The following is a 15,075-nucleotide window of genomic DNA, read 5'->3' on the forward strand; positions in this document are numbered from 1 at the left end:
CAGGCATCTCGTGAAAGCTAGGAAAGGAGAAATTGGACACAGGTGACTGTATCCTTCCAGGGCAGCAGAAGGGCACAGTGAGAGCCAAATAGGTTCCTACTGCAGCCACTGCGTGTGCTGCCTCCTACCTGCCCAGCCTCATGCAAGTACTCATCCCATAAAGACTCAGGAAATCACCACTCCGCAGGACTTCCCTGGAAAGGGAGCAAAAGACACAGCGCATCGTGATTTTTGGAAGACCATATTAGATCCTGAAGTTATAAAACATGATTGCAAAGCGCAAGTGACTTTGTAATTGGAGGTAGGTTTCCATCGTAAATGGGGCTTACGTTTCATAAGGCATCACTGCAGGACAGCAGGGTATGAGAGTTGGTTGGCAGCCAAAGATTATACATCTATTTCATGGCATCACGCTACCAGATAAATGTGTGAACATAGAGGCCTCTTAGCTGCCACTTGGACAGAAGACATTTTATGTTTCCTCGGTGTATTTTTATCTGTTTATATGGGGCCAAATCCCAGAGAGTTTGTGCTCCCTAACTCCAAAGGCTCGGCGTCTCAACAGTGAGCAGAAGCCTTATCTAAAAAGATTATTCAGTGGTGGGAGCTGTAAAGTCAGAGAAGGTGGAAGGCTCGCTGCTGTTCCTGAGTCATTAAACCTGCTACTTCGTGTTGGCTGGTCCAGCAGTCCCTGTTGAATCAGGCTTCCACTACACAAACATCTTTTTGTCTTTATCCCCTTGTCTCTCCACAGCCACTTCATCCTGGTGCACTCATTTCTACGGGAGTGCTGTTTTCTTGGAAGGCCAAGAAGCACAGCGTGCCTGCTACGTTAGCCCTCTTCCAGCTCTGCTCATGCCTTCCCCTGCGATTCTGACTGGCCAGCTCTGATCCCTGCTCTGTTTCCCTGCTCATACAGCGAGGGCATTTGAGAGGCTTAGCTCAGGTTAGGCTAGCACTACATAACCCTTGAAACAAAGGTCTACTTCCACAGGTGCCAAACAAATTTTAAGTTCATAGCTATAGTAACATCTTCTTGGTAGTCTTTAAATGAGGGAAAAGCAGAAGAAAAAAAAAAGTTTTGAAATGTAAAAACTATTTCATGGGTGGACAAAATGTACCCCGCATGATTCCACACTACAGCCTTCAAGTGTGGGTTTGTTCCTGTGAGCCCAATTTGCTCAGCAGCTCTTAACACAAATATGTTGGCTCACACCAAAGATCTGTCACTTTTCTCCTTTAAGTATCTGTCACTTGATCCACAACGACAGGGCTTCTTTCTGTTCTGCTTTAGAAATCCTCCAGCAGAAGCCACTTGCTTTACTGTTCTATCTAAGCTAACAACTGCTGGATAGGAAACGGCAAAGGAAAAAAAGGTAAGTGGAAGATGACAGCCCCAATAAAGAACAGAAGGGGAAACATGGAAACACCCTTCTAGCACTATAGAGTTCAGGATTCCTAAAACCAACAGGGTTCATGCAGCACTCCTTGCTGCAGTAGGCTGCACAGGTCATTCCTAGCACCAGCCTAGGAGGCAGTTCACCTTGCTGATACATGTGCTTTAAAACACACTGCCACCTTGATGCATTTTTTTCATTCTACACTCACGTAGTTGCCGCCCTCTGGAGGAAGAGGTACAGAATAAGACAACATTGAGAGAAAAGTAAGAAAAAAATTGCAGCAAAGGCATGTCCGTTTCCATCTCTGCAATAGAATGACGTGCTGCCAGCAAGTACTACTACCTGATGGTGCAGAGCCTCTTTCTGATCACTTCAGAAATGCTGGAAATAACTGTGAGCTGCCCTCAGGTGGAGAACTGCACTTTTGAGAAGTAACGTTTCAGATTTCTTTCTAAAATTTGGAAAAAAAAAAAAAGGCAAAGTACAAAAGATCTTTTTAAAGTTAAATTGTATATACAAACCATGTACTTGGAGCATTTAAATTTTAGCCTTTTGTTTTGTTTGGTGCAGGTGGCATAGCAAGAACACACAAAGTGTCTAGCAGAGAAGACAATACAGAGAAGTATCTTTGGGCAAGTTCAGCAGTCTGGCAGCCAGGTTCCAGGACACCTTGTTGTCATTTATCAAAGCAGCAAGAAAGGTGACCCAGAACAAGAGAAAAAGTGGAGTATTGGGAAATCAATCCTGTCAGAAAGAACGTTAGTGTCCAAGGACACGCAACGAGTCATAGCAAATAGCAGTAGTAGAAATAGCCTCAAATAACAGTGAGCAATTAATCACAATCCCTACGATGCCTGCTTAGAGACCTCAGAATGATTATTTAGAAAATAGTAATTCTGATATCCTAGGTTACAGTTTGCAGCTGGTGGTGGTGAAAGTTAGTTACAACCTCCTCACCTGGCTGGCTCCAAGGGAAAGGCCACCAACACACGCAGTTAGAAGGACACAGTATTAAATCCACTAGCACTTAAGAAAAAAAAAAAAAATCCAGAATATGCTAGGATGCTTTAGCAAAGCTACAGCTTTGGTGCCTAGGCTGAAATAGAAAGAAAATACTTAAATTAGAGCAAGTAAACATGATGGAGAATATTGATATTTAAACAGCGTGACAACAACATCGGAGTGTTATTAGATAAACGATCTTGACCCAAAGACGTATCACGTCAGCCCATCAGCTCTTAGGTTCAGAAAAATCTTTCTTTAGTAGGGCTGACCAGCAGATTTCACGAGTGGGAACGAGCCCTTTAACCCCAGGTCCCTTTAACCATTACACCCCCAGCCTTGGCCCCTTCAGGCAAGTTTCTTCCCACTCCCTGCCTGAACCTCTCATTATCTAGAAGCTCACCGCACAACGCATGGGCAAATCGCAGGAATTCCAGACCTTTTTTTTTTTTTTCTTTTTTCCTTTCTGAGGCAGATTTCACCTCACAGACCCTCCCCCAACCCCCGTCCCCGCTCAGTTCCCGCTCCCGACCCGCCATCGATCGCAGCGCCCTGAGGCAAATACTGACAGAAACGGCTTTCGGGGGGGGGGCACCGCCATTCCCTGAGGTAAACCTGAGGTAAAACCTTCATGGGGGCGCCCCCGAGGCCGCCACCGGCCGAGCCCGGCCCCACACGCCGAGGTCCCCTCGGCGTGTGGGGCCGGGCTCGGCCGGTGGCGGCCTCGGGGGCGCCGCCTGGCGGCCCCGGTGCCCTCCCCGCTGCGGCGGCGCCGTGCGAGCCCGTTCGTCCCCCGCCCCCGGCGGCTGCGGGAGCGGAGCCGGGACCGGGATCGGGACCGGGGAGGCTCCGAGCGGCGGCTGGGCTGCTGCGGGAGCCATGCTGTCGAGGAAGGGGATCATCCCCGAGGAGTACGTGCTGACCCGGCTGGCCGAGGATGTGCCGGAGCACGCCCGCTACCGAGCCCGGGAGAGGCGGGCGCGCTTCGTGGGGAAGAACGGAGCCTGCAACGTGGCCCACAAGAACATCCGCGAGCAGGGCAGGTTCCTGCAGGACGTCTTCACCACGCTGGTGGACCTCAAGTGGCCGCACACGCTGCTCATCTTCACCATGTCGTTCCTCTGCAGCTGGCTGCTCTTCGGCATGGTCTGGTGGCTCATCGCCTTCGCCCACGGCGACCTGGACCACAGCACCCGGCTGCAGCGGGAGCCGGCGGAGGGGGCGTCGGACGGCTTCGTGCCCTGCGTGACCAGCATCCACTCCTTCACCTCCGCCTTCCTCTTCTCCATCGAGGTGCAGGTGACCATCGGCTTCGGGGGCCGCATGGTGACGGAGGAGTGCCCGGCCGCCATCCTGGTGCTGATCGTGCAGAACATCGTGGGGCTGGTGATCAACGCCATCATGCTGGGCTGCATCTTCATGAAGACCTCGCAGGCGCACCGCCGCGCCGAGACCCTCATCTTCAGCAAGCACGCGGTCATCGCCCTGCGGGAGGGCAAGCTCTGCTTCATGCTGCGGGTGGGCGACCTCCGCAAGAGCATGATCATCAGCGCCACCATCCGCATGCAGGTGGTGAAGAAGACGGCCAGCCTGGAGGGGGAGGTGGTGCCCCTCAACCAGATCGACATCCAGATGGAGAACCCCGTGGGGGGCAACAGCATCTTCCTGGTCTCCCCACTCATCATCTACCACGTGATAGACAAGAACAGCCCCCTCTACGACATCTCCCCGGTGAACCTGCACCACCACGAGGATCTGGAGATCATCGTCATCTTGGAAGGGGTGGTGGAGACCACCGGCATCACCACGCAAGCCAGAACCTCCTACCTGGCAGACGAAATCCTCTGGGGCCAAAGGTTCGTGCCCATAGTGGCGGAGGAAGATGGGCGATACTCCGTGGACTACTCTAAATTTGGCAACACGGTGAAAGTGCCCACCCCTTCGTGCACGGCCAGGCAGCTGGAGGAGGACAGGAGCATTATGGACACCATGCCGTTATCCCCGAAAGGCACCATAAGGAAGAGGTCCGTCAAGCTAAAGCCCAAGTTCACCCTAACCGATGAGCCTTCCTGATGCCTCTTGTGACTGGGAAACTCTGTTAGGGCTTTGTGTCTGAAAGATCTCATAAACTCAAAACACTGAGGTGGCCTCTGTTGCTTTTTTTTAAAATTCAGGTTGGTAGAACAAGGTATGTTCTGGTGTTATTTATTGTGGGATAAATCTAAAGCTAATTATATTTTTTTAAAGGTGCAAGAAGATTTCAAGCAGCACTGTATGAGTAGGAAAATCATGATCTGCAGCTTTAAATTTCAGTTCAGACTGTCATATTCAGTTGCACGATCATTTTGTATCGATTAATCTGCGGGTAATTACACATTTTCTCAAAAAATAAATGTATATTTATTCTCGGAGATTGCAGTACTTAGGGTCTTGCAGTGTATGTCCTACAGTCGGTAGATTTTAACTGTATTTTTCTAACTTGAACAATCAATATAGCAAAATAAAATAATTAATGAAGTCAGCTGAATTTAAATGACAACAAAAAGGTCAGGCAGTGCCATGTATGACATAAGACCAGATCTAGGAATGATCGTGCTATTACACTCTATGTCTTAAAGAAATTAAGTGCCGGATTTGCTTCATCCATATTGTATTGTATGGAGCCACTCCTCCCACATGCAATATGAAATGTATTTGAATATTTCATTTTGTTTATTTTAAAACCCTTTACATTTCCCGAATAAAACATTCAAGAATACCTTTCTGGACTGTATATTTCTGATAGTAAGCAATGAGTTGCCTTTAAAAAGAGCAGCAGAACTGAGATTAATTATAAATAGGAAAAAATCTGTATTGTAATTGTCTAAAGGGAGAGGAGGAATGTCCCCTCCTTCCACACACCGAGCCACACAGCAATAGGATACCCAGTAAAAAAATTAATCTCTGCTTTAGGTCAGAGTGAATTCTGTTAGATAATCAGGGAATATAAATAGATATTTTAGCTGAAAGGGCAGAGCTGTATGCTGGAATATAGCTGCATTCAGTAGCAAAACAGCTGTGTCCTTTCCCTTCTCTGAAAGAAGCAGAGGTTTTCTGCTTAGGGACAGGAGGGATGTGCAAGACAACGTGGTCACTTCAGGGATGCTGTGTCACAAAAAACTACTGCAGAGGAAATGGTTGCCTCGTTTAACATCCTGACCTCTACACAGCTGGTGCCTGCCGTTGTTTTTAGTTGAATTCAAGAGCAGGTGATTACTGGCAAAGGTAAAGGAGCCATGTTCAGCCCGTCAGTTCCACTAGGGCAATAGGAGCGATTGCCCTTAACAAACTACAGCAAAAAAAATTAGGTTGGATATTAGGAAGAACTTCTTTACCAAAAGGGTTGTGAGGCATTGGAACAGGCTGCCCTGGGAAGTGGTGGAGTCACCATCCCTGGAGGACTTTAAAAGATGTTTAGATGTAGAGCTCAGTGATATGGTTTAGTGGAGGACTGGTTAGTGTTAGGTCAGGGGTTGGACTCAGTTATCTTGGAGGCCTCTTCCAACCTAGATGATTCTGTGATTCTGTGAAATCCTCTATCTGGGGATGTTTGTAACAGCAGCAATTTTATTTCTGTGTTATTAGCGGACAGCAGCAGCCTTACCTACAGTATGCTATTAACAGGGCAAGCTGCCACTCAGGTAAAGAAAGATACTGTCCAAATAAAACCTAAACAAGCTTTACAGAACTGATCTAACACCTGGTTACACAAGTTGTGCAGAGATGGTCACCAAATCACCACTGAACTGCATTTATTTAAGTAGTTCTTAGTATCAAATTCTTGTGTGTTAAGCAGTTCATAACACACTCCTGGTTTGTAGGAGCAATAATAAGGATGCTTTTTTAATGCCTCATCAGTGTAAAAATATGACAAACGTTCAAAAAAGTCACAAAAATCCTTTCTGACTATAGAATATTTACTGGCTTCTATAATAAAATTAATATTGGGGTAAAATCACAGATTTAAAATGATAAATCACAGTTTTAAAATGATAAAATAGCAGTTATATTGTCAATATTTACCTATTTCAGTTTTATGGAGGCCCGTGTCAGCATTATCGGGCTGCCAGTTAAGTGAAGAAATGTCTGTTTGGTTTCCAAATGCCCAGCGTGCTATTCTGTGTACAGCTCTTAAAATGTGCTTTGTGTTTCACAGCAGAAGGGCACTGAAACTAGCATTAGCAAGTAGTTAGCAAGGAAAATGGGGAAAGGCATATTTTACAGTTGTAATAGTAAAAAATCCTTTTTTTAAAAAAAAAAAATAAGGAATTATGCAATGCCTTTGATTACTAAATTTCTTCTCTGAGTCCAACTGACGCATTATTCTCCAGCTTTCCCTTTTTCTGCCTCTGTTCCATCACCCACCCAAGGAGCACTTAAAGTAGAGCTAATTGCTTCTCCTAGACACCTTCGTTCCTCTGAAAGTTGGTTGTTCTTTATCAGCTGTCACAATACTACTGTTCTGTTCTTACAGTAATCATAGATTAAATTTTAGAGTTAGCTTTCCAAGGACTTGAAATCATTGGCTTCTCCTTAATCTCATTAGTGCCTTCTATCAGTGTGTAAGATATATTCGATGTTGTCACCTAAAACCTCTTCAGATCTGGTAGCATTTTAAAGCTCTCTTCAAGATTTGACCTATATGTGAAGCAATTTCAGCAGCACTGCCACGCGACTATTTTCAGGAACTGATGCAAGCCTCCTTCTCCCTGAGGGTGATCTGTGCTACAGAGAAGTAGACAATTTTTGTTCACTGTGAGATGGGAAGGGGAAAGATGGAAGGAAACAGCCTGTATTCGTTGGGCTGGTTTCAGGACTACCTTTTAAGTCACTTCTTTGACAAGAATCTGCCTAATTTTCTGAAGTCTTGTAATAAAAAGGCACCACAATATTATGAAGAAGGCAGGGTTTGTTCTGTTAGCATCACGGTAGCTAATTATCTCAGTGAGTTTGTTGGTGACTTTGAGTCTCGGGATTCTTGTCATTTTAAATTGACAAAAAATTCAGTTCCTTCATCATTTCAATATTCAAAAGTATTTCAGGGGCAGAACAAAGAAGAAAAGGGAATGGCACTTCTTTGTACCCTTCATTTTGCCATTTACAAAGCATTTGGGAATCTGAACATTTTCTTAAAGTTGCATTTATGCTGACCACCCACAAGCTCTGTAGGACGTGTTCTGAAGAACGCGCTAGCTTTTGACGTGGAAAAACCCTCATTCTTAGCCATGAGTGAATGCTTCATTTTCTGTAGGTGAAGTTCAAAGTGAGTGCTTGTGAATTCACTCTCCTAGACTCACTGGTCCCTTGTTTAGGGTTTGGTGAAGCCAACTGTGTCCATAGAAATTGCTTTTCATGTGCTCTGCAGTCTGGAGACTGTTATCAGTTTATACTCACAGTTCACACCGTTTGGTGCATTCAGATTGGAGGCTGATAAGGTGTTTGGATGGACAAAAGGATCACAGCGCTTGTTAATGAGAAATAGAGGCTGAAGAACACTGATGTTATTTTTCGTAGTTTTAACATACTTGCAGTGACTTCTGGTGAGAACATAGCCACTGAGCTTATCAGTTCCATGTTGCATTTCCTAATGAAATGAAGCAACATACGTGTAGGAAATTAGAGGATAACATGGGCTGATTTGCGCTCTTTATCCCCCAAGGCGTGTGATAAATACAGTATCACAGCAGTGCATGTCAGCAGGAAAGCCTCGCTGCAAAACAGATGAAAACCAGAAGCGAACTCAGCAGGCTGCAAACTGAGGCGAAGGAGGGTCAGGGACACAAAGTAAATACATCTGAAATCCACCGGTGACATGGTGGGAAGATGGCAGAGACTTAAAAAGTAGATGTGGGAGGCTCATATAAAAGTGTTTAACAAGACCAGGGCTTCCATACCAGGCAACAGGGTCAATGTCAAAATTCAGGCCGGGCACGATGGGCATTGCTCAAGCTGGTGGGTAAATATTGCTGTGTGTCGGGCAAGGTACCAGCCACGCCACAGCCCTTCTGGGAGCAGTGTCAGGAGGGCTTTCTGGTGCCCGATCCTTGTGGTTAGTTACTTATTAACAGTTAATAATATCAAACGAATGAGTAATTAATTGTCCTCTGAAAGTTCAGTTTGTTTCCTCATGTTTTCCTTCCTCTTCCACTCTTCACGTCAGTCACCCCTACTTGATAATGCTTGCAGGCCAGCTGGCACCAATGGCTTTTGAGAAGAAGGTTCAGAAATCTTGCAATCAAAAAGATTGAAGAGAAGAAGATTCAGAAATGCTGCATTTTAGGCTTCCTGGTGACTATTGGCACACACCTTTCCTTCTTCCCGCCCTCAGGGTCACACTGGTGTTGCCACTGAAAGGGGAAGAAGGATCAATGCTCTTTGTAGTTCACGTTTCTGTGCTGCCCGGCGTTCATCCAGGGCCAGTGTCTCCAACTCAACAGCCCTGGACCAAAGCTCCTGGCAGGTAATAGAAAAACAGTGGGTTTTTGGATCAAAGGCTGTAATCTGCTGACCTGCTAAAAGCACGTGCCGCAGCAGCAGGGTGGATTTAGTCAGCACTGCAGGCCTCACTCAAGCAAAGTTGCTGTAGAGGCGAGGAGACCCTTGTGTAAGGAGGCCTTGGGGAAGCTGGTTGGTGGGACGTGTGCTTGGCGTGGCTGGTGGCTTTCTAGCTGCCTGTAACAAATGACTCAGTGTACTATTTTTGATTCAGCAACAGGAGAAAGATACGTGATACAAACCTCCACACCCCCCCCCCCCCAAGAAGAACTATTAAAAGAGCAGAAGACATTCTTGAGAGGCTGAAGATACCGCTGCCTCCATCCTGCTCACAGCCCTGCTCCGTGCACGTGGGGGACAGGACGCTGCGTGTTTTTCTGACTTATGCTGCTATTTTGATGTATAATGTAACTTTAAACAATCAGCACAGGGGAATGACTCAATTTAAAAGTTTTCTTCCAAATACTAAAACCCCTGCAGCTTAATGTCCCTGACTTACTGAGTTTAAATACTGATTGCAGCTCCATGAGAGGTTTTCTAATCAGCTCCTCTACTGTAGCAGCCCTAAGCCAGCAACCCCATATGAACTGGAGTGGAGCCAGAGGCCTCAAAACAGTGGCCCTACAGCAGGAGATCTCCATTTTCCTGTAAGCTGGCAAAGAGAGGATTGGCACAACATATAAATGTTGCTGTAATAACCAGTTATTGAGCAGAGCCAAGGCATAGAGAGGGCCACTGACTACCAGTGGTAGCAGTATGAGTCCTTGACTTGAGGAAGTCTCAAATCAGGCTCCCCTGTTACATCCTGAGCCTTTAAATCCAAAAGAGTTTGTCAGGGAGTTCATTAGCACCAGGATTTCCTTCTTGGTGTTGAGCACTATTAAATTGGTGGGAGTATGCAGCTGACCCAAACAGGCCTTGATGGTGTTTTTACTGCTACAGCTGTGCTGTTCCCCAGGGGCTGGGTTAAAAGTTTTCTTCCCATCCAGCAGCTCCTGAGATCTTCTTGCTGTGTCTTGTAAGTAAAAAAAAAAAAAAAAAAAAAAAAAAACTTTTTTTTATTTATTTTTTTCTAATGTGAGCAAATATGGATATTATACCGCTTGTATAAGTCTGTTTGTTGAGGTATTTGAATGCTCGTGACCTGGTCTGGGATCTGTTTGTTGAGCTCCTGCCCTCTCCCAGAGAGGCTGGGTAATGGGAACAGTTTTTTCAACGCCTTGCTTTTTTCCTCTGATGTTCTTTTCAGCTGTTGGTAGCTCTATTTTAGCCTTAAAATTTGAGGGGAAAAACTGCTGCTAGGTTAATGCTTCTGTCATAGGATGGGTGGAAAAGACCTGTAAGATGAGTAGGAAGAGCGGTGTGTGAAAGGTGTGGGTTTTGTTAGAGCAGTGTGCCCAAAAAAGAGCTTCCTTTACATAAAATCCTGATAAACTTAGGCCCTAAGGAAATAAAGAAATTGCCCTCTGCAATTAATTCTAATGACGTTTTTGTAGAATGGCAAATGCTCTGCAGGGATACTACTTGCTGAACACACAAGGGTGGCTTGATTTGAAAGAACTGAAGGCTGGCTTCTCCAAGCATGGGGATAGCTCGTGTTTGTTGAGCATTTATCTGGAATTCCAGACAGCAAACAGATGTTTTTCTAAAGGCAATTTCTATCTTTATAAATGTCTCTGTAGCAAGTAGCCATTATTTTCTCCTGATTCTTTTCTGTCAAGTGCTGTCTGGACATCCATAGCTGAAATCTTTACATTGAGAATCTCCCTGCAATGCATCCTTGAACTGATGTATTCAGTATGAATTTATATATATGTACAGATCTGTGTGAGCACAATCATGCAGCTTATAAGGCGCGTTCTTGTTTTTTATTTATTATTATTCTTGATAAATTCTTATTCCTCGGTTTGATTTTTCTACTTATTTTGTTCATTACTGTATGGACCAACAAAGCATATCACTTCTGCTGTGTTCTTGAATAGCTTGATGGGGGGAAAAAACAAGTTTCAAGGTGTGTCGTAGGCCTGTGAGCTGCAGTCAGAACTTGACCAATACTACCATTCAAGATATTTCTGTGGCTCCTTAAACCAGCTACCAAAACCCATGCTGTTTCTGTTCCTGCCAGATATGCAGCGCTGCGGTGTAACACACTCAGCAGCCTTTGGATGTGTAATGACATATGGTATCTCTGAAGTGGTAGATGCTTCTTGGCTAGAAGGACCGGAATTTATGTTTTTCTAATCCCTTTTTTAAGAAAGGGGGGAAGGAGAGGAATAAGAGAACTTGGCAGGGGGGGGGAAAGGCAATCAAGAAAAAAGGAATATGCTATCTTGTCTCTTGTGTCTCTGGTAGTATTTGCCTTGTGAGAAGAAAATCATGCTCTGGACTGATCTTATTGAAATGGCCTTTTTAAACTTTGCTCCATTTTAAAGCTAATACTTGTTCTTTACATGCTCTGTGTGACCCTGATTCGCAATCAGAGATAGTTTATTAGTAGCTTGTTAAGAACCTTTTAAGTGCTCCTACAAAGCAGGAGGAACTGTAATGATTTACAGTAGCAATAGTCTTTTACTGAGCTATCGTAAAGGGAATTAACGTGTTCATAGAAAAATCTCCAATCACGCTTTAAAAAGTAGTGCCAAATTACCACCAGGCCACAAGATATTGAATAGTAAGTTCTCATTCCCCAGTTTTCAGTCATCACTGTTTTTCACATAGACTCACAGAGAAACTACGCTAAAGTATGTTAAATTCAACAGATGTCTCCTGACGAAAAACCTGGATGCAGTTCAGAGAATGCCTGCTTAAAGCGGTGTGCTGGCACTTGCAATTCATCCCCTTTCTGAAAGGGCTTAAGTAAAACCAATACCGATAGGCATTAATGGAGAGGTTTGATTTGATCCTTTATGAGCTATAGGGGAAGAGCTCCATCGGTTCATTCCTTGAAGTTTAAGGAGTGGCTCTAGATCATTTGGTACATAACTGTGAGATGGAAAGTTCAATGATTTCCACATTATTATGACCTTATAGAAATACTTGAAAATGTGATCTTTTTTAAGTAAGACTCCGATACCTTTAATAACTCTGGGGAGCGCTTCATCCCCTTATCCAACTGCTTTAAAAGAAGTTTAAGGATTTGCAAACTAGAATCTAGATTTAAACCAACCTTTGAAAGATAGCAAATAATAAAACAGCTTACCTGCAGACTTGAGCTTTCTTTGTAGTATTATGTCACTGGATGAATAACCTCTCACCCTAATGTAACAGCTGGATGCCTTTGGAGGGAGCTGTAGTTTACTCTAAAAAATGCAATCCACTTTCTCTGGTGCAATATTTTGACTTGGTTGGCTTCGGGTAGCTCTGTCCAGTCTTTATATCATATAACTCCAATATTGTTCGGTACAAAATCTGATATGGAAACTTCAAGACAGTCTTATTAACTATGCTTTGTATCGGATTTTTTCTTATCTCTGAGACAACACGAGGCTGCTAAAGTGAGAGAGAGGCTTAGAATATTCCTGGGACACTAAACCAAGAGTGGGTCTTTACAAAAGAAAGAATTGCAAAAGAAAGGATTTTCCTGCTGCTCTTTGAGTCCTCAATACCTCATTGAGATGCTGCACATGCTAAAACTGAGAAATCTTGCCCCTTGTTAAAGGGTGGTTTCTTTTGGGGTGTGTGGGTGTGTCACTCTTCCACCTCAGCAGCAGGAGGAAGACCAAAGGCATTAATCCTCTGGCAACACAAGCACTCATCTCAGGCAGGCTGTTTCCAGCCTATTGGCCATCACCTCCTCCAACTAAAATATTCTGTTACTTACCTTGCTGTGAAGTCACAGTTAGAGAGCACCCTATCGTTTAGTGCCAGAGTAGCTGAGAAGTAACCCCAAGACAAGGGTATGATGCTAACAATTCTCAAGTATAAAATCTAAAACCAATATTATTTTCTCAATACTAGAATATTACAGCAGGGTAAACGTGAAATTAGGTCTTGGACTTGAGAGGGAAAACTGAAACTGTTTCTATGAGATGGGGTATCTCCCAGAAGGCCAACTGGTGGTGGAATGGCTGACTTAAAGATATCAGAACATCAATTTTTGGCTCTTTTACGTGTTTTTGTTTGTTTTTTAATCAGCCACTTTACCCAAATTTAATAGTGGTAAGTAAACCGCTTTGAAATATAGCAATTCCCAGAAATAAAAAAAAATCCAAGCTTAAATTCAGCCGTTGTTTATAGCTGTTCCTTGGAACTTCTGTGAAGTCTCAGTGGCAAAATAACACACCCAGAGAACAGGTCTGCTGGAGCTCGGTATGGACTAATTCAATAGCTACAGCTGAGGTCTTGAATCACGCTTGCACAGTGACTCGTAAGTTATATTCTCCTGTCCCAAATGGTTCTTTGCACCTGAAACAAAATTACTTCCCTTCAGTTTAAATCAAATATAATTCCTTTACAGGGAAAGGACCCAAAGATGTATTATACATACCTGGAAGTCTTAGCAATATCTTTGTGTGTGTGTGTGTGATGGTTTTTTTTTCAGGGTTTTATACATTACTTGTACATGACTTTGAAAGCAACTGTTTTTGCCAAGCATAAAAGCTGTAGGAGCTATCTGAAGCACAGATTTTAAGTGGAAACAGCCATCTGAATTGCCTGGTAGCTCCTGGCTGATGTTATCCTTGATTATATCCTCCTCCAGTAACCGCTGGGTTTGAATCACTTCACAAAGACAGGTGTTTTTTGGACTCTGGCTCACTCAGCCTAAGAACAGTATCTGTGGCTTTTAGAAAACCTACATAATCAAAAGAACCAGATACAGTGTTTGCTAGTGCTAGATAAGCAGATAAGAATGTGAAAAGGAGGTCAAACTCATTTATCAAGCTCTTCACAGCCTGGGTGTTTATATATTTGAGTATTTATACAGGAAGCACGTTGCAGTCTCACTGAGGAATACAATAAGCATGAGATGTGATGTTCTTTAGACAGCTTAAATACTAATGTCTAGTCCTCTATATAAGAAAGTGTACGTATAATTTAGTAACTAAACAGCTGGAGGGCTTCTGTAACAAACTGTGTAATTACATGTTTTCCTTGGAAATTCATCTGACTTATGAAATTTGTCAGCTAGTCCTTCTCACGGTCCCCCAAGCAGCTACACCAGCACAACTTAAAAGGTGCTGAATTATGGAGCGTGAGCACTTTCCCTGCAAACAATCTACTTTCTGGTAAAGCATCAGTGTCACACTATTCAAAATATCTCCTCAAGAAAATACTTTGTAAACTCCAAGAACTATGCCTTTCCCATATTTTGTAAGTTTCTTAAAAACTCTTAAATCCTTTCAAGTCTGGTGAAGGGATCTGGCTCCCTGATTTCAAGGGGAAATACAGATACTGCAGACACTTGAAATTCCCAGGCTAGCTCTAGTTCACAAACTCAATCTGGACCTCCAGCTAGACTTAAATATGCATCTGGATTTTATTTATTTCTTTATTTTTGCATGCATTGGCTTGCAAGTGCAGAGCTGTGTAGGTGTTTCAAATCAGGAGAAAATGTGAATCAGACCTGGGTGGGATGACTTTTTATTTTTTAATGCTTAATTAAGATAGCTTGTGACAAAGCCTGTGAAGCTTCACCAGGAGTAGCGCTTTTGCTCTTCCTTAGCATCAGCCATCTTAAAAATCTCTGCACTTCTATTGATGTAAAGCTGGATGGCCAGGACATAGCCACCTTCTCTGGGGAAGTGGTTTCCAAATGTCTTAAAGAGCATCTACCCAAATGTTTTGCATCCTCTTAGTATCTGAGGGCCTCTGAGGAAAATGACCAGCTGTTAGAGAATTGAGTGTGTGTGCTATGATGAGCATGTAGAAAAATTCCTAGTGTTACTAGGAGCTATCCTGTGTGATCACACAGGTACAGTTATGTATTCGTGTGAGGGTGTCTGAGGTAGAAGAAAGGATTGTCACAACTCTGGGCTGAAGAAACACCCACCCTTGTCACAGCAAGATAAAAATTTAGGAGTCCTAAAGTGGACCATGGGGCAGGAAAAATAATCTTGTTTTAACACAAGCTGTAGTCCTACCAATTTGTAAATCCAGACAGCTCCTGTCTTCCAGAAATTAAATGATCTCTTCCACATGT

General features: G+C 43.8%; 1 protein-coding gene across 1 annotated transcript; it reads left to right on the top strand.

The window, feature by feature from the left end:
- The first annotated feature begins 3,240 nt into the window (after positions 1-3,240).
- KCNJ11 (potassium inwardly rectifying channel subfamily J member 11) lies at positions 3,241-5,160 on the top strand. Its single transcript, XM_032189487.1, has one exon. It carries the CDS (start codon positions 3,282-3,284, stop codon positions 4,473-4,475), a length of 1,194 nt encoding a protein of 397 aa, XP_032045378.1. The 5' UTR covers positions 3,241-3,281; the 3' UTR covers positions 4,476-5,160.
- Positions 5,161-15,075: the final 9,915 nt, after the last annotated feature.

This window comes from Aythya fuligula, chromosome 5 (assembly GCF_009819795.1).
Source record: "Aythya fuligula isolate bAytFul2 chromosome 5, bAytFul2.pri, whole genome shotgun sequence".
Classification (NCBI taxonomy): Eukaryota; Metazoa; Chordata; class Aves; order Anseriformes; family Anatidae; genus Aythya; species Aythya fuligula.

Coding starts and splice junctions, on each gene's coding strand:
- KCNJ11 (XM_032189487.1), top strand. CDS start 3,282: ATGCTGTCGAGGAAGGGGATCATCCCCGAGGAGTACGTGCTGACCCGG.